General features: G+C 40.7%; 1 protein-coding gene across 2 annotated transcripts in view; it reads left to right on the top strand.

The window, feature by feature from the left end:
* Positions 1-18,386, top strand: part of LOC133019612 (pannexin-3-like) — a 68,786-nt gene extending 50,400 nt beyond the window's left edge. Inside the window, exons 7-16 of one of the 2 annotated variants that reach the window (XM_061086148.1) lie at positions 1,518-1,615; positions 6,178-6,297; positions 6,399-6,475; positions 7,057-7,235; positions 7,999-8,266; positions 10,969-10,999; positions 12,998-13,190; positions 15,975-16,117; positions 16,411-16,625; positions 17,170-18,013. In XM_061086148.1, the coding sequence (XP_060942131.1) occupies positions 1,518-1,615; positions 6,178-6,297; positions 6,399-6,475; positions 7,057-7,235; positions 7,999-8,266; positions 10,969-10,999; positions 12,998-13,190; positions 15,975-16,117; positions 16,411-16,625; positions 17,170-18,013 (2,168 nt within the window). Of the gene's footprint in view, positions 1-1,517; positions 1,616-6,177; positions 6,298-6,398; positions 6,476-7,056; positions 7,236-7,998; positions 8,267-10,968; positions 11,000-12,997; positions 13,191-15,974; positions 16,118-16,410; positions 16,626-17,169; positions 18,014-18,327 lie in introns of those variants that run through there. The other variant, XM_061086149.1, reaches the window with a different exon arrangement.
* Positions 18,387-20,500: the final 2,114 nt, after the last annotated feature.

Consider the following 20,500-nt stretch of genomic DNA (forward strand, 5'->3'; position numbering starts at 1 on the left):
TCTCTTAACCCTCGCTTTCAATAGACAATATTTAATACTTGCTTTTCCACACTCAAAACTGTAGGAATTAAAAGAGAAAACAAAGTTTCATATAGTTTCTGACAGGGGGATACGTAGAATATCAAGATTAAACTGAGTTATGTAGTTATTTTGTTATTAGAGGATAAATGATCGCTACCAGTTAGTATTATGCATTTATTGAAGTTTCCATTCACTGATATACAAGTGGTTTTGTTTTATATTATGTCTTCAATAGAGGGGCTTCTTTTACACCTGGCTCATGGAATGTGAGGTCCCCCACGGATCTAGTTTGGGACGACTTCTTGTTTTCTTTATGTATGCTTCTTACAGGTCTCATTTCCCAGAGATTTGACATGACATTTAAAACTGTTTGACTGTAACACACAGGTGGTGAAAATATGTTTCAGGTCTTGTTACGGCATGTCACATTTAGTTTTACAATTTAACTAAGCTATTTATCAATTTTAAAGAGATAATTGTATTTGGCCCTTCTTTCACCCTTCTTTTCCAATCACACTTCATCTATCATTCATACTTCCAAATGCTGATGCTGAACTCTTGCCAAATTATATTTAATTTTTAACATATTTTATCATGAATGAACAATACATTATTTAACTTTTTAATAATTTTGATGTAATAATCCTCTTCTCTTTGATATTAACTGATTATTTTAGCAATTTTGATCACTTTTGTTTTTATCTTTATACCTTTTATAAATAAATGATGGAATACTATTGTGATTGATGGATGGATACTTATCAATATCCTCATTTCAAGACCGACAGATCCATGCGGCCTTATATGGGTGTAAGTGCACTTGCCATTTAGATAATGTGGGTGCTGGTGGGGAGACTGTCGACTGCAAAAGGGCTTTGCACTGATCATACCAGACAAACTGACACATGAGGCAAGAAACATTTAAAGCAATGTTTCAGTTTAAAAGTAACACCAATTACTCTCTTGATTTTTCATGAATAATCGATAAGTAAACAGCTTTCACAAATGACATGTTACATTTAACTGCTATTACATAAAATTGTAATCTTCTGCTATAGTGGCAGATTTTTTGAGTTCTTGTGTATCAGAGAGCCATGGTATGTTTCTGTCAGTGAGTGCTTGGCTGGTAGGTTCTTATGATGTCAAGCCTCCACAGTGGAATGTTAATCCTGTCCTCCGGAAATCCCTTTTAACCCAAAATAAATCAATGTCTCTGCCTTTGATCACTACACATTGAAGAGCTCAAACAGACTGAGATAAGAGTGTCTTGATCAAGGCTAATTAACCCAGGAGCAAAAACACCCTCGCCTCTTCTTCTTTTTCCTGGGTTAAGGGGAACTAATGCACCTTGAATTTAATCATTTGGTCTCTTGTTTGCCTTGTTTTTGTTTGCGGGGCTGACAGGAAGTTAATAAGGCTCTGGTGGTAAAGCGGGATGTGGCTGGCAGTAGCTGCCGAAGCCACTTGATACTCATGATGGCAAATTATCCCCTCAGGTGGGACCCTGTACCAGCCGGTTGCCATGGTGACATCACAAGGGCAAGTGTTAACGCAGGCACTGCCACCAGGAACCATCCAGATCCAGAACTCACAGGTAACGCTGCTGGGCTGCTGATGCTCAGGCCGACACACTCCCTCCCCGTGCCCTCATCACCCACTGTCTCAATTTGTTCTTATTAAACGGGGCCTCTCTTCATCTCACAGAATGCCCCTGGGCGCCTTTTCATTCGCTCTGTCTGAACATGACCCCCTGCTGAGACACAAAATGGAAATTGTTTGTTCCCATGTTGTGCAGGGCGCTGACATGATCCTGTCAGGTTCGGCGGCAGATGACAAATGTCATTGTCCTACTACTAACTTGGTTTATGGATCAAATATTTTTAAAGATGTGATTTTCCCTGATGCAAGAAATAAAAATGAAAGGTGCCACAGAACAAACTGAATCCTAGATGTTGCATCTTATTGGTACTACTACTCTTCAGGAGAGTAAAGTGTTATGGCCGGGAAATATTATGCCTGCTAACGTTTTATCTCCTTTCTGTGAGGGTTTAGAACAGTCAACCCCACATGAATGCCTGGAATTGGATTTTTTATGACACAAGGAACCATTTGTAGTTTGAATATTTCCTTTCTTTCGTCTTAGGTTTTTAACACTCGCTGGGTCTTAACCTTTTTATGAGCAAGAGGTTTTGGAGATGAATGAGCCTCATTCCTGTTTTAACTAATCAAATTAATTATTTAGCTGAGAGCTACTGTACATCATTCAAATGAAGAGACAGTTACAGAGTTAGTCAACCTCAAAATGCACATTTCCCCTTATAAATGAAAAATGGAAATTTGCCTCAATACCGGACATTTGAAATCAGCTCAGCCATGTGTCCTTTGTCTATTTGTCAGTGAACGCTGTTACTTTGTAGTGACCAGAGTATCATTATCATCCATCCATCCATCAATCCATCCATCCATCCATCCATCCATCCATCCATCCATCCATCCATCCATCCATCCATCCATCCACCTATCCAAGTAGACTTAGCTCCTGATTGTGGATCGTGATAGTGGATCATGATTGTGGTGGCAGCTGATCATGGATTCTGATTACATTAAGATTGCTTATATATATAATACGTCTACTCACATTCTACCATTACTGACAATTATTCCTCCATTTCACTTGTCATTGCTGCTCCCTTCATCTCTATCAGACATTTTCTATATCGACTCACCTTTTTTTTTTTAAAAACTGTTTTCTACTAATAAATACTGTTATTTTGTTGATGTGTTCAGTTACACGCGGCATCTCCGCGGCATCTCCGTCCTGGGAGAGGGATCCCTCACATGTATCTCTCTCAGGTACTTGTTAAAGGGTTTTGGTAGTTTCTTCTTACTCTTGTTGAGGGTTAAGAACAGAGGATGTCACATCTCGTTAAGCCTTATATTGAGACAAATTGTGATTTGTGAACATGGCCGCCGATACAATATTTGATTGATTGATTGACATCCCAATATAATTAATTTACTGTGCTTTATCTCTGTTTGATGAGTTAATCTGATGAATGTGTTCCATAGTGAATCCTCCCAGCTAAAGAATTTGTTAAAAACATTTGGTTTAACCATTCTGCAGCTTCACTGTAACGTCTGCTTTTAATTTGGTTGGTGGTCAGCTTTTTAAAGTATCAAGGTAGGAAAAAGTGTTCATACACAGACCTTCCCATGTCAGGAGAGAGCGCATAAAGAGCAGAAACCTTCATCTAAAAGTAGAGAACCTGAGGCATTTGAGACCTTGTTTAGTTTGCTCATAGGATCTTTTCGGAGTCAGAATGTCTTTTTTTTGCTGTGTACAACGGAAGCACAGGGATTCTGACCTGGATAATTGGTGCTGGCTCATTAAAAGACAGTCACAACACAGGATGGAGACACCACAACAAAAGCTGAAGACACAGAAACTTGTAGAGCAGACATTATTAGAGCAGATATTTTGTGTGAAAGCTGGTTAAACCTACAAAACACAAGAATTCTGTTTTTAAGACAAATGTCTGGGATTGATTAAAGCCCTGGCAAATTATCTATGATGGAAAATTAGAGAATTAAATAGAAGAACTATTTTATTTATATATATTTACTGAAAACATTAAGGACCACTACGTTATTAAGACATAAAAGATGTTCCGATTAACATCTACGTACTCCTTAGCAGGGTGTGTGGCATTATTGAATATAAGAGACTAGGTTTTATTGAGCCACACAACGGACTGGCAATGCACTATTAAAATATGCAACAGAGGATAATGAATTAAATTCAAAGGGAAAACCAATTTACCTTTTAAATTGAATTCCGCTCTTCAGAGTTGGAGCCTGTGCAATACGAGGCAGACAATTAAGTTGTAACTAGTTTTTGAACCACAAAAGAAATAACAAAATTAGAATTCAGAATTACAGATTCAATTTAGTTTGAATTTAAATACATTTTTAGGATGCCATTTTACAACCACTGCCTTTGTTCCTTTTCAAGATATTTCAGACTTTGTGTATCCATCAGGGAAGCACCAGGGTACATAGGTTAACCTGTGAGGCCAGTATTTGTCTGCCTTGGTACTTGCTTATAGATATGAATAAAAAGTGTGCCTGGAGAGCATCTCAGTTTCAGGCAGGTAATTCTGTGCTTGACAGTTAGAGGGGGCCTTGGTGAATAACCACGACCCAGTCGAGGCCAAATCTTACATGCAGGCTGGGAATTGAACACCGCCGCGTCACTACTTTGCCGACAAGCCCGGAGTAATCACACTCCCGAGCTTGGGGCCGCCAATTAATTCAACCTTGCTTTTCCCCCGGAACACCCATGATCCCAGGGCTGAGAGGGGGGGGACGAGAGGAGGGTGGTCCACATGACACCCAGCTGCAGAGTAATGAGTCTTGTTCTGTGTAGGGAGGATGATGATGGATCTGAGTGGGTGTGAATGTGCATTTATGGGCATTGTATCAGTGTCCGTTATTTATTTATTCAGGCATGCTTTTGTCCGGCATGATTATGCATATGAAATTTTCATCGGCATTTAGCCCCATTTAGAAAAAAGCACTGTTACTGCCTGGTGCAATGACAGTGGCAGATTAAAATGACTGGCTCATATTAAACATCCCTATTATACATTTTACATATTTATGAATATGCAGGCATTAAAAGATAGTGTGTTTGTGTGTGTGTGTGTGTTATATGTTTTGATGTATAGTTCTTCGCACATAGTGTCACACAGGGTTTGCTAATGGTTGCTATTGAGGGCTCATTGTGTTTCATATTATCCGCCTCAGAGCCCACATAGACTTTATCTCTACAGTGAATTGAACACACACATATCGTAGCATGGTACACACACACACACACACATAAAGTGCACATGTGTCTTTTTCTTTCATTTAGTTCATTAACCTACAGTCTTTCTCTGGGGACTTCACTATCCCTTAACCCTAAGTAATTCATGCTTCACCCTAACTCTTGTCTTAACCTTAATTTGCCTTCAAATGAACCAAAACAATTCCCATTTCAATGTCTTGTATCACACAGAAGGATTCATTCCTTATCATACTAGAGTAGCTTTATGTTTTAAAATATCTGGGGAAGATTTTTCACATCACATCAACTGCTGAGAGGAAGTTGAAAATCTATTTTGTATATTCTATATTTGTCTAATTTTAACGATTACTAAAAATATAAAGTCCAACATGTCTGTCACTCAGCCAGAGCCCAGACGAATATAACATTCACTGTTTTGAACAAATGTTCCCTCAAGCACAAGAAACCGTTTATGTGCTGGAGTCTACTTTTAGTGCAGGATTAAGCCACATTTGATGCCTAATAGAATGTGTATGTGGAGCTGAGTCAAAACAATGTTCATGTAATGAAGGAAGATGTCAAACAGTGAAACAGTGTGGCTCAGTGATGTGAACAGTGACAGGTCTCTGGTACAGGGGAGCATCTCAACTTTGATCTGTACACCTGTAATATGGATAAATATATTGTTGGTTTGGGTCTGTGTGTGGGATTTGATGATACATAGAAAAATTTACAATATCACAAAATACCATTTACTAATTATTTTGTAAAGTTATTTTCTTACCTTACCTTACCCTCGCCTGTAACCACAGCAGCAATATACCCTAAACACCATCATAACCCTTAATGTCTTCACGAGAATAGCACTCTAATAAGTCAGCCCTCACAAGTATGGCTCAGCCAGACCTAGCACAAACACATGCACACACACACACACAACTGGCCACAAAATGTTCTTACATCAATTTAAAAAATAATAGGCCAAACACAATCACACTTTTTAGCAGCTCCTCGCTAATTCAGCTCCAAGCTTTGAAATCCAAACTTTTGACCTTGGGGCTTCCCTGAACCTCCAGCACCAAAGAGACCACTAACCCTGTTGTGTTTCCATGTAGTCAAGGGTGCTGCTTTTTCATATTTTAAGTATAATTACTCAAACTCAGTTACCATGGTGACACTTGAGGAGGTGTTTCTGCCCTTGCCACAGAAAAGAAGATAGGTAATTGGTAGTCTCCCTTTGTTTCTGTGGCAACAATAACTAAGCCCCGGCATCCGCTCCTTTCTGCTTTTCTTTTTTCTCCTGTTCCCCCCTTCCTGGTGTTGTAAAGTTAAACGTGGACCTATCGTCCCTGTTGGACAGCGAAGACAAGAAGTCCAAGAATAAGAGGGGGGTCCTGCCCAAACACGCCACCAATATCATGCGGTCCTGGCTCTTTCAGCATCTCATGGTGAGGCAGAGTGTGTTTGTGTGTGTGTGTGCGTGCGTGCGTGCGTATGTGTGTTTGCATTATTCTGAAAAGACTGAGACGCTGTTTCTCCTTCCTTCCAGCACCCATACCCGACAGAAGATGAGAAAAGGCAGATTGCTGGACAAACAAACCTAACCCTCCTGCAAGTGAACAACTGGTAAGGTTCTGAATGTTAGCGTCACCACTGCCATGACCAAACAAAACCAATTTATGCCACTGCAGAAGAAATATGAGTGGTTGCTTTGCTTAAAATTAACCCTTGATATAATGGAGCACCTCAGCACATTGATGGCTCTGTGGCGCCATCCGCTGGTCATATATCTCTAGTACACCAAATTTGTTTCTAAATACAATATTAGTTTGAATTGTACCTTTGGATAACAGTCAAATAAGCAGAGTTTGCTACTTTATACTGAGCACCTTCTGTATTTAGTGGGAGTAAATATTAAATTATACAAAACAAATTTTATTGTATGTATAGGGATTGTATATAAAGAAACCAGGCCCAACCTCAGACGCCAGCCTGATGAAGACAAGATATCCACAGATTTAATGAATAATTTTGGATGGACTTGCATTAAAGCTCACACTGGTCTGAAAACTGCTGTGTGTGCATTCTTTAAGATAGAACAATATTTGCATTCGTTCTTTCCTCAAGTGTTCTATGCTGTTCCAATAGCGTTTACCTTTTACTGAACTAATAATCTATATTATTCCATGTCTTTATCTATGATCTAGGTTTATCAACGCTCGCCGTCGCATCCTCCAGCCCATGCTGGATGCCAGTAACCCAGACCCTTCTCCTAAAGCGAAGAAGATGAAGTCCCAGCACCGTCCCACACAGCGCTTCTGGCCTGACTCCATTGTGGCTGGGGTTCTGCAGACACACAGATCTCAATCAGGAAACAACTCAGACAGTATGCCAACATTTTTTTAACTTGTCATTTATACACATGGATAAAAGATAGAGGATTTTATCTTGCATGTCTAAATCTGAACCACTAGGTGCCACTGTTGTCATTTTCCTGTTATGTGAGAAGGTAAATGTCAAGAACAAAGAGAATCAAGACTATAACAAAAAACAAGCATTTGTCCTACATGAATCCCGAGCCATGTCTGAGCCTGTGTGAAAACTGTGTCGATTCCAACTCAGTTGCGTTAGAAAAAAGCAATAGCGGTAAATAGCATCACCCATGGCAACAGACTCTTGTTTTTCATGTCAAGGCCCAGAGAAGAATATAGATTTTAGTTGCTGGGTGTAATTTATTATCTGCTGTCTGTGCTTTAGCTGTTTCAGTAATGTGAAGAAGCAAAGCTTTCTCCAAACCAAATTACTTCACTCAAATTTAACTGAGCCAATTTATGAGCATATATGTGGTAAACTTTAAATGCAAGCTCTGCTTCTAGGTAATAATAAACCGCATATCATTTATAGTCAAGTTGTTTATTCAGTGTAAGGAATTTTAAATAAAAAATTTCCAGTCACGTATGCTCATATGATAAAATACCTCCAGTGAAACTTATAGTAAAATTAAATATGTCTCCATTTTACTGTCACAGGTCTTTATTAAGTAATCAGAATGGGGACATATTAAGTCATATGGCAACACATAGAATGGATTTATGTTTATCACCCCGTCCTAACCCCCCCATCTCCTCTCTTCTTCTGCCTCCCCTCAGACCCGCTGAGTCTGGACAGCCTCCAGTCCCTGTCCTCAGACTCAGCCACGCTGGCCATGCAGCAAGCCATGCTGGGAGCTGACGACTCCATGGACGGCACAGAAGAGGATGAAGAGGAGGAGGAGGAAGAGGAGGAGGAGGAGGAGGAAGGAATGGAAGAGGAAGAAGAGGAAGAGGATGGGGAGGAAGAAAACGATAGGGGGAGGCCGATGTCCGGCGGAGGACGGGCGAGGAGAGATCTGAGCATGGAGCACAGAGAGGAACTGGAGTAGAGGATCAGGGACAGAGACAACGTGAATTTTGGCCACAGTTGTCTACTTAACACAGTCTCATTCAAACTCAAACTAGGACAACTCTAATGCTTAGTGACACACAAGAGGATTTAAGGGCGTAACATGTTTTCTCCTCTTTCATCAGAGACTCTTGCGCAGAGCCTAATCAGACACAATGACCATGACCATGATTATAGAGAATGAATATTAGTTCAATGATTAATATGTGTTGTTTCATTTTTAGGACCATATGTTCTTATGCAGTGACGCAGAAGGTTTGGACTGTTGCACATTTTCTACTCGACAGCGCCAGTTATTTATGGAAGGAAATGACAGAGAGACTGTCAGTTTGAAATTGAAGATATTTTTGCCCATTTTACTGTCCCGGTTAAAACATTTGATGTGTTTAGAGAAACATGACATTTTGCAAAAAAAATGCATCAACAGTAAAATCTTCATTGACTGTGTGTTTAAGCTTTCGCTTAACTGAATAGGAAAATATTTTAGCAAGATGGCATCAAAAGTCCTGCAGCTTTTTTTCTGAAACCGTTTATGATTGAAAGTATAACATTTAATCTGACAGTCCACAACTGAACTTTGCAGTTCATGTGTCATTTCACTTCCTAAAATAAAAGTGAGGGAGAAGAGGACATTTGAAAAAAAGAAGATGTATTACAAGAGTGCCCACAGAAATGACTGTGTATGGGACATCATTAGATCATTCACGCCTTTTAAGTGACTCATAGGTTCTCAGGTTGAACAACACTCATCCGACGTATTTCTTCCTCCCTCTTGAGGAAACACTTGACTCATCGCCCCAGCAAATCTTTTTCGGGCAGGACTTTTGAAATGATCTTTATTTTTGTCTTCTAACATGAGCAAAAAAAGAGAAACCTGTAGTAAACCAATGTATTCTGACTGCACATTTAGTATGTATATTGGATTTTTCATTTATTTGCATTCTGCTATTGAAGGTTTGCATATTTATTCAGTTTTTTTCCTGCGTTGCGTCAGACGGAAGCTGGAGGAACCACATGACAACAACAGTTTCTTCAGCGCAGACTGAAGGTTTTTGCAAACTTAAAAAAAAAATCTCCACTTCAACCATCAGAATTGCTTGTGTACTTTCTGTGACCCCGGGCGATTCCGTCACAAAATAAGAGCATGACAAGCCCAGCCAGTCACCACATGACTGTCTCTGCCGCATCTCATCAGCAAGAGGAATCAAGATAAGATCGCTAGCGTTGTTTACTGACTTTTTAACAGAAGAAGACGAGAAAGAGAAATTAAAAAGAAAAAAAAAACAACTGAGTTGTAACATCTCTTTCAATTTTATGTGAAGGATTTTGAAGAAACTGTGAAACAATTTCAGCTCTTTGTTTGTACTAAAACACAAAAATGAAGTCACTCGTTTCTAATGTGAAGATGTCTAGAGAAACAAAAATCATGTTATATTGAATGTTCTGATTGTTCATTGTGAAGTATGTTGCTCATTGATGTTCCCTTCTAGGTTGCTTTTTTAAAAATGGATCTTCCAGAACAAGTGACAGACAATAGGAAATATTTCTATTTCATTTGTAAACTTTGTTGTCATAATCTATTGTGTTTCAATAGACCAATTTTAATAATTAAACATGTAAAGGTACTGATTTTGACTTCTGAACATTCTACATATGTTAGGTCTCACAAACAGCAAATTTGATTCACAAGAATAGAGAAGAATGAAGCAAAACAATAAAAGCCCAAACTTTTCTCTGCTACACGTACCTTAGTGTGTATGTGTGTGACACTTCTGAACCCTCTCATGTCCTAATTTATTCTCACATATTTCCAGATTACAGAGTTCCCGCTCTAAATATTGGTTTAACATCCCACATTTTCCTGTCACATAGCACCTCTCCCACCCACTGGTTATCACTCTATCCTGTGATTTAACTCGGCGGAAGACGCCCACCCAAATGCTCTTCCACCTTTTCAGCCGACTGCCACAAAAGAACCCAGCAGAGCTCCTGACCGCGGGGGTTTCCTCCTTTGAAATGTGGATTCTTGCTCCCGCAGAATAAATGTTAATCACTGCTGTGGGTGTTTGCTGCACATGCCACACTGTATTGTTTCTGCGCAGCTTGTACGCTTGTATGTAATTGCAACCTTGCGTTGCGTTCTGCCCTGCCCGGCCACCCCACTCCCACCCGCTGAAAAGGTCAAACTTTAATTTGCGTATAAAATATCTGCTCCTTTGCTCTCCCTCCAGCCACAATTTCTGGTCAGAGGAGGAATTTGAAGCGCAGTGGCCATGCACGTCCTCAAATAAGGTATTAGGTGTATGTAGGCAACATGTGATTAGATGGTTAGAGACTTGTTAACATCATGAAGAGGCACTGCTCAAAGCACCTACTTTTCCTACATGGAGGGGGATTCAGCCATATTTAGAGAAGTAAGATTATGGGCAAGACAACTTCTTCTGTAATTATAACTGGACTTAATGTGGAACAGGTCAGATGTGCAGAGCAGCCAGTGGCCCCAGCTGAGCAGTACAACACCATGTTGGAGAGGCAGCGATATAAATGTAAATATGATAATCTATTCCATACAGTACACACGGTGGGTGTTAATTTATCATGGGATGGTATTAGCTACAGCATGAGTGCTGCTCATGAATCATTTACCATCGTATTTTATTTTTTTTATACAGAGTCAGGTTGTTCGCTGTATGCCGTGGTTCGCTTCAGGCCAGCAGGGGTCAAAGTTCATGAATACAATACATCAAAATGCAGAGATAGACAGCTGCATTTAATCTTTCCAAATATGACATAGTGTAATATAAGCAAAGCATGGAGTGGGGGATCCATGGTCAGGGCATCACAGAGGAAGCACCTTCACCCTCAACAGTGCTGCTGGGTCAATGTGAACTGATGAAAACTAAGGATTAACACACAGTACTAAGCTGTAAAAAGGCCACTTTATACCAGCCTATACCGACAGCTTTGGTTCAACTGAGGCAGATAAAAACTTGTGGTATAGGTTGGTAGCGACTGCAGTAATGGCAGAAGAGGTTTTGTGGCGTCTACCTACTAAGGCCACAAATGTCTGTCCGTATGTCTCTCTGTATGTGGAACACATATCTTGCAAGCCGAATTTGGTACGATTAGTACACATGGCACATTCAATATTAATAAGAATCTAATTAACAGGGCAGTGTGCTAACAGTCAGTCTTTGGACCAAGTTAAACATCAGACAAACATTCTGCTACATCTTTGGATAGACATCAGGAGTGTGCAACTGGGTCAAACCGTGGGTCAGAAGCACCACTAGATCATATACATTTTTGATTATTTAAATGTCATCATATCGTTGGCTGAAAAAGACATTCGAAGCTGTCATGGGTGCTGATCTCAGCCATGTCTGCAAAGAAAAAAGAACAATGTTTGTTTTATTGCTGTAATGCTTAAATTAAGCTAAATTACAGAGCTTATATTTTGAAAATTGAAGATTATGTCAGTAAGTAAATGATTCAAAGTTATATATGAGCCACACACGTAATAAAAAATATTAATTTTCATTTGTATCAAAAATATTGACTATAACATCGGAGCAAGAAACTAAATTAGGTTGATTATGGACACAGACTGACTGCACAATAGATTGTTTATACATAGCTCTGCACACAACGTTCAGCATACAAACAATAAGAAAGTGACAGTATATTGTTGAACTGTTTGAGGAGGACTCACTAATGACAAGGAATAATTCTATAGCTCCAGCGCTTTACCACAGGCCAAGCAGACTGCCCATTCCAAACAGACAGGTTTAAAATGGGAACTGCACTAGTCTCCTTAATTTATAACATTAAATATAATTTCATGGGATGCCTTGCATTTGTCTGATAGTATGGAATAGTATCTGAGGGAGTTTGTCCCATTCCATCCTGTTTGTCAGGTTTTTCTCTCGAACACATTCACTGCAGGGGTCAGACACATGTTGTACAGCACAGTGTTTAGCAGCAGTTCTGGGGCTGCAGTGAAGTATAAATAGCTGCAGAATGACAGAGGCTGAAAAAGCCACTGGCAATGGTCGCTTGTTTGAAGTGGGCCACTGCCACCGTGCTTTACAGCATGGATACACCAAAGAAACACACACATGCATGCACACACCCACAACTGCAAGGCCTAGTGTTGAGTACTGGAGGTCTGCTGCAGTGCCATCTGGGCGCCTACATGGTCCCAGATGTCTTCTCTGTAATTATAGCCAGGCTCGGCTCGGCCTGGTCCAGCCCAGATCCAACCTCTCATTTACTGTAGCCCTCCCTGAATACTTAAGAAGCTTTCCAACACTGTGCAGGCTTTTACAGGAAATCACTGGATCTGAAACTCATTTTCTATTGGAGAAAGCTGGAATACTTCAGGTAAGGTGCTTATCATAAGCTGCATGTATTTATTTAATTATGTTATTTACATTACTGATCAAACTTCTTCTTAATTGGAACAGCAGGTCACTGCATTAAAGGATGTTTTTAGTTTTTTTTACTGTGGATTTATAGGCATTTATGCTTTATTTTATATCAAATAGGGTGAGGACTGACAGGGGAGAGTAGAAAGAGAAAGGGAAAACATTGACATGTGACAAAAGTCATGAGTCTGATTGTATTTACAGCGCTGAAAGCACACGATTTCTTCTGTTTCTACTGGACTGTGTCAGAAAAATAAACTTTTTTCTTATCACGGGCCAGGTTTTCAAAATGTCCATCGCCCAGGCGGCGGCCAAGGCCATGCTATCTGATGCCCTGCTTCAGCACGGCTCTGAGATAAACCGGATCAGCCACCTGGAGCTGGAGCTACCTCTGGACAAGGTCATCAAATTTGTGTCTGTCGGCCTTCCACTGCTGCTGGTGTGCATGGCGTTCGCCCGCGAAATCTCCCTGGGTGAGCAACTCCCTGTCTCCATCCTGTTTTTTAGACTATGTTCAGACCTTTGTTTTGTTTTTTGCCCCTAATTATCCCCTATATTCATGAGTTTATTTTTTATTCCGCACTTGTGCTTTGTGGTCATTCTGCATTGTCCTCTGTATAGTAATTGTGTCCTGCTTGTCCTTGAATCACTTACTATTTATTTTCAGCTTGTGATAAGGAGGGATATCACAGATGCTAATATCCACCTACTACCACCGTGCTGCGGGTAATCTTATTCAAAGTGAACTGAAAGGTCCAGACAAACATCATGAACCAAAGAAGGAAAACTCAGATTTAATGTGTTTGATTACAGATCAGAGTCAAAAGTCCTGGCTCGTGTTCATGTCTATGCTCTAAAACAGAAGGTTTGCTGTTTTTATCTTTGCACGCAGACACATCTCATTCTTTAAAAGTCCAACCTTAAGACAATTAAATATTAAGAGCAACAACAATGAGAAGCAAAGACCTTCACAAAACAACAGAGTGGCAATTATGATGCAGTATGGCAACATCGAATATATTGAAAACACAAAATCTCAATTGGCTTGAGACTCCATTCAGCCATTTATTTATTGTTTTGCTGCCTGAACAGATTTAAAGCCTAGAGGAAAAAAACTTTTTTGAATGGTATTCTGTGTTTCTACATGAATACCATTCAAAAACCCTTGCAGGCCGTCTGCCCATGGTCATTCAAATAACACAAAAAATCCAACTCAAAGCCAAAAAGAAGTCTGTTGCAGAGGAGGCTGACTCCTTTGACTTTACAACAAACGTCATTTCTCCAAGGCTGGTCTGCAATCAGCCCTGATGCTCCTGATGCTAATTGCCATGTGGGATGATTGAGAGTAGCGTTCACTAACGCTGGCACACTATAATTACAAGGAGAAGTTCCTCCGTGGCGGCTCCCCTCTATTTCAGTCAAATAAGAGGATATGTTGATTAACCGTGTTGGGTGGGGTGTAGAACATGTCATGGTGCTGAGGTACGCGGCTCCACTGATGGAACTTGGCTGCCTATCTGTCGGCTTGTCAGTTGCACAACGGTGCTTGATTGCGCTGCTGTCTGGAGTCGGGTTTACTTGCACCTGTACTCTCAGCCAAGAATTCTTGTATGAAGCACAAATGAGGGGATGATCTTCCAGTGTTGACTGGGGAGTGTGAGCAGGAGATAGGAGCAGTGGCAGAAAAATTAGGCCCCGCTCGCTTTGCCAAATGGCTCACTGGGGCTGGGAGCAGGGGGGGGGGGGGATATTTCACAAGATTTAATGAAAAGGTGTGTGCTGTCGTTTCTTTCTTTTTTATATATATAATTTATGATGACTTGTAAACACGTACGCCCACACGTGCTCTCACAAGGAATCTGGAAAAATACATTTCCATAGTTAGCTGCATGATAACATACAGTGGCCTCAGTTTTCATAACAACTCTCACCATCAGTTATTTCTCAGCAAGTGTAGCTCCTGTTATTGTGGTGTACAACAAAATGAAAGAGTAAACTCTTGGGAGGAACTAAAAACACAAGACCATTCAGTAACATGATTTACTCCTGGCTCATTCTCTAGGCACACACAAATAGTTTATAGCTTCTGTAAATTTGTTTTGAAATGTTTTCAGGATTCTTTTAAGTATTAACATTTCATTTTGACAATTGAAAGCAAACGATATGAATCGCTACACCGTGGTGCCTGATGGTTTGTACGGCCTTGTCGTTTTCAGGACATTTGTAATACTGCAACATTAGTGGCTGCGAGTAATCGATGATGATGAACCACCTCTGTTTTGACCATTTGTTTTGCATTTGTCCTCTGCCTTGTCCTCACCATGTTAGCCTATACTAAAATCTGTTTCTATCACAGGGTCCGTACATGTGATTGATGACCTCAGATGTGTTTGTAGAGTCCATTTTGAATGTCTGGCACACAAAATAAGGTTCAATAATAAAATCAAATGCATCACACACACAAAGGCAAATTTCCATGTATTGATTTGTACAGCTCTTTTTTTCATAACATGTTTCTTACCATGTTTATAATGAGACAAAATGAAGTATTAAATGTAACTTCAGCTTACATAACTAGATGTTAGTAAGGTGATACTATCAGTATATAAAAATGTGGCTGAATAATTATACTCACATACATCGACATGGACCAATGTAACGGTTGCCTATATTGATGTAGACTGGCACAAGTAATTCCTCACTGACCTTAAATTAGTGGCAGTATGTTTATACTTCGAGGGAGCAGGGCAGATGTGGAAGGCGCTCGTAAAAAATAGAAACTCCATGTTTCTCTGGTGAGGCTGTGCAGAAGGAGGGGCACACCCTCCCGAGCTCTATGTTTAAGGGTGGAGAACCATTGGGAAATGACAGATGGGTGCGGCACACAGATTCAAGTGGTCGGTCTATATGTGGTAATGTCAAGGTGAACTAAATATAAGGTGGAGGAGCCCAATTTGGTAGTCGCCCCGGGTTTTTGAAATGCCAGTCTGCCATTTGCAAACATAGTATTTCTCGAGCGCAAGTCTGTTGCAACGAAAGGAAAAGGGCACATGTACATGTCTGACGTGGACCTCCAAGTACTGAGCACTTTGTGTGCATGTGTGAGTGAGTGCATGCATGCACGCGTGCGTGTGAGCTATCAAGAGCTCAGACGTTGCTTATAGGCACCTTTATAAAGCAGGATCAAAGCAAGCTGCAGAAACTGATTCCCCGTATGAGCAGATTATGTAACAGATCAACATATGTTTATTTCGCAGGGCCCCAGATCAGCTGTTTCCCTCCCAGCAATTTCACCATCAAGCAGGCCAGCTACGTCGACACGTACTGCTGGGACTCTCTAATGCATCATGAGTTTGACAGCGAAGGGAACTTCGAGGAGCGCTCTCTCTGGGTTCACAAAGTAAGTTACGAGATTTCGATCCACCTTCTCTCAGCCTTGATGTTCTCAACTACAAATGAGTGACAGATTGACAAATACAGAATTATTATCATGCTATTAAAAATGTGAGGGCCCTTTTAATTAGAAGCTGAGGATCACACACACACACTCCATCAGGACTTGTGTTAATTCATTTGTAATGGTGGCTTGTGAAGCCACTGTTTGTATGACTCAGCTTATTCTCCTCCACTTTGTCTTTTATTTCACTTCATCTGCATACTCTCCATCACCCTTTTCTGTGTTTGTCCGACCAGATGTTCCCTTACTCCCTTATGGCCATGGCGGTGCTGATGTACCTGCCAGCTCTGATCTGGCGCCAGCTCGTCATGCCCACACTGAGCTCAGACCTGCTCTTCATAATTGACGAACTAGACAAGTCGTACAACCGTTCGATCCGAATGGCCCAGAGCATTCTTGATATGCGGCAGAACACCAAGAACCCCCTCACATTTCAGGCTGAGCTGAAGAGGTAAGAGGCAGCTGACTGTTGGCTTCTAGCATGAATATTCATTGCGTTCAACTTTATGTCTGTTCCAAATGAAATACTACACATTTACCCGTTTTTATGTTTATGTTTTGAAAAGCCTAATCCTACAAGTGCTGATTCGCCCCCAAACAAGAATGTGCCTCGTTTAATGATTCCCATAGTGAAACTGGGTCATTGCAGTAGTAAATTGCTATGATCTGTCAGTAAGAAATATTGGCCAAAGATCACAGATGAGACTTTATGCTGTCGGTTTAAATCTGCTGATAAACTGGGAAATGTGGTCTGGGAAAGTGACGGATATTGTTTTCCTCTCCCTTTGCAACACCCTTTGATATATTGTTCTCAGGGTTTTTAAAATCAAAGTGTGTCAGTGAAGGATTGTTGTGGGTGCTGTGGTGTGCAGCTCGTAGCAGCCAAAAGTAGAACGTTGCTGTGGGGTTGGGAGGCCCCCAGTTGGAAATGTATGAAGTTGTATTAACATGAAAGAGAACATGGTGCTGAGTTTCCTCTCCTTGTCCGATTGCAGGGCCAAGAAGAAGCGATACTTTGAGTACCCTCTACTGGAGAGATACATGCAGTGCAAGCAAAACTCCTACTTCCTCGTTAGCATGCTTTTCTTGCGGGGCTTCCTCCTCCTGATCTTCATGACTGCTGCCTGCCTCTACTTGGCCTACTTCCACCTCTCTGCCTTCCTGCAGGACGAGTTCAGCTGCTTTGTCCGCACGGGCATGCTGCGTGACCAGAACTGGGTTCCGGAGCTGGTTCAGTGTAAAATGATTGGCCAGCTGGTCTTTCAGGTGATAAGTGTGGCCAATGGCGCAATTTACGTCCTGTTGGCTCCCATTGTTCTTTTCAGCTTGATCCGGCTCTTTGTTTGGGACACCACCTTCATCTCCGTCTATGAGGTGCTCCCAGCTCTGGATCTCATGAACCACCGCCGGCTTGGCTGCCCACTGAATGACCTCAATGTCCTTATGTTGTTCCTGCGTGCCAACGTAGCGCACTTGAAGTCGTACGGAAAAGTGAGAGCATTGTGTTCACTGGCCCCGCCACAGGTGGGCAACACCACTGCAGGGCAAGGCTTAAACGCAATGTTGACCCAAGAAGAGATAGAGGAGCGTGAAGAGGCTGCGATGGAGCTGGCAGAGGAGGTAGAGGAGGCCAAGGAGGAGGGAAAACTCAACCTAGTGGATATCATGACTATTCTGGGAGCAGCACAAGGACGAGTGATAAACTGCAGCGAGAAGAGGCCTCTCGTGGAGGAGAATATGAGTCTGGGTACCGTAACATTCATCTACACACTTAAACGCATTCTGCTAGTGGCTATTTTTGTCTTCATCATCTGGGATGTACAGAAAATTTTTAAGTGACCTCCAGAATACAGATACAGGCTCAGAAAATGCTTTGAATATATTCTGAATTAACTAAATTAATGCAGAATAATTTCATATCCATGTGGATCTGTGGAAAGAGTTTGAAAAACATTTGGAAATGTAGAAAGTGCTTGGTTAAATTGTTTATCCACATTGTTTCTAACATTTTTTTTTTTGCCTTTGTTCTTTTTTTTCAAATTAAACTGAATCACCTATATTTCTTAAAGAGTCTTTTAAAACCACTGGCTGACATAGAAGAGATAGATCTGTGGTACTTCCGTGCCCTAACTGCCCTCTCTGTCTCTTCACAGAGCCAAACCACCAGGGGTACCATGAGTTGAAGGAGACAGCACCATTTAGTCATTACTAGGCCTCCTTTGGACTGAATCAATGTGATAACAGTGAGGGGGGGATTGGCAGACAGTAGATTTTCCAGAGTACTGTACACCAAGACTGCTGACACCATTCATGGGTTTTTGCCGTCTGGAGACAAAAAAATGCCTCTTTTAGAATTACAGGGCAAATAGTTCTGGCTGGAAATGTCCGTGGGTTAGTCATTTTAAGCAGCTGCAGATCTGTAGCTGACACAGACATTTCCCTCTGTCTGGATTTTAAGAAGCCAAGGCAGCATGCAAGTGAAAGTGACTATTTTCATCATAGTAAAAGAAGACAGTGTGGGCAACTCAACTAAGACTGACCACACAGTAACTAACTATATTCACCATGACTTGTGTATCATGTGCATCTGTAAGTAATGGTGTGCTCTGAAAATATACATATACTGTATTTATCAGTCAAGAATCAGGATTCTTTTTTTCGTGGCAACTACGGATTCTATCAGCAGTAACATCTTGCAACTTGTATTTAATGAACTCAAGGTAAAATGAATGAATATTGTAATTAACATACTCACTTTTTGCTTCCTTGTATTTTTATCTACTTTTATATAAGAATCTTTATGTATTATTTGTACTTCTGAATAAATAAAGGTGTAATTACTGTTGTGTCCTTGGTCATTGCGTCAAAGTTTTCTACAAAATGTGTGAATGTCAAACTGAACAATCCGTTTAATTACAGCCGAGAGCCACTTGTCTTTTAAGTGCCTCTATTTTTAGTACTTGGTACATAATTTCAGAGCTGGGTGGACAGAGCAGTGTCTGAGTGTAGACGTGTCACATGCAAAAGGTAAAACCACATAGACATTCTCTCATCAAGGCCATAATCAATGACTCCGAGTTTATAGTTGTTGGTAGAATTGTTTTCAGGAGTAAAAGTACAAATGAAATGCACAGTGTGTGAACATATGTTAATATTTTGACAGTTATTACATGATGTTTTCATTGAAAGTATTAATTCAGATCTAACATTAAATACCCGATCTAAACCTGCCTGTTTTCTTGGCCTGTGGTAATGCTGGTTCAAACTTTCTTTCTGAAACCTTAAAGGCGACCTGATCATGTAAAGACATGTGGCATGTCCCCAACATTACACATACCAAGTAGGAAACTAATAAAATTGGAAATGGTCGCACACACACAGAGAGACAGAGAATTCTGGAATTAGTATCAAATCAAATCAAGTTTTCTTCTAAAGCACATATAAAAAAAGGGAGGGGAGATGGTACCAAAGTGCTGTACAGTTAAATAACAATAGAATAGGAGAAGAACCTTAACAAACTCAAAGAATGTTAAATAGTAGATAGATTAACCAGGGAATATTACAATCATCCAATAGGTAGTAAGCATGTGTGAGTACTTCAGAGAAACCGGAAGCCTTCTGAGCTGGACACAATCTGGAAACACACTGCCTCCTTTAGATGAACCGACAATGGCAGAAAATATATTTAACAAATTGTTGAGTCACCATGTGTGACTACTCTACTGAATAACAAGAATTACTGCTGTACAACGATACTGTACAGCATGCAATTATTTTGATGTAGTCAGAGACAGAAAGGCAGACTGATTTCCTGGCATTTAAGAGGAGCCACTGGTGTACAACAAATTGCAAAGTCGATCTGACAATTCTAATGAACCCTTTGGAAGTCCAGTTACAAATGATGTGTGAGAGTTCTGCAGAATTTCATTGTCACTCTAAAAACTTAATGAAGTGTGTTTTGTCATGGAAACAGGACGTCCCGGGCAAATTACCACTTTATAGTGAAGCCACTTCAGCTTATAGGATATTCTCTATGCCAAATGAATGGTGAGGCTTTTCATGCTATTGTAAAACTTTACAGAATATCTGATGATTTCTCAACAGTCATGCATGCATGATCCCCTCCTCTCTCATCCATCTGGCACAGAGTGAGAAAACAGTGGACAGATGGTGATCATGAATGTTTTTAACTGCAATTCTCAATGGAAGAGAACTTAACACAAAGACAAACACAGAAGTATCTGCTGCCTGTGACAATGCAGTCGTTGTCTTGGCTGCAGCCGACCCGCTCATGCCACTTGAGGGCATCATTGAGTCGTGCTGAAA

The sequence above is a fragment of the Limanda limanda genome, chromosome 14 (assembly GCF_963576545.1).
Source record: "Limanda limanda chromosome 14, fLimLim1.1, whole genome shotgun sequence".
In the NCBI taxonomy this organism is placed as follows: Eukaryota; Metazoa; Chordata; class Actinopteri; order Pleuronectiformes; family Pleuronectidae; genus Limanda; species Limanda limanda.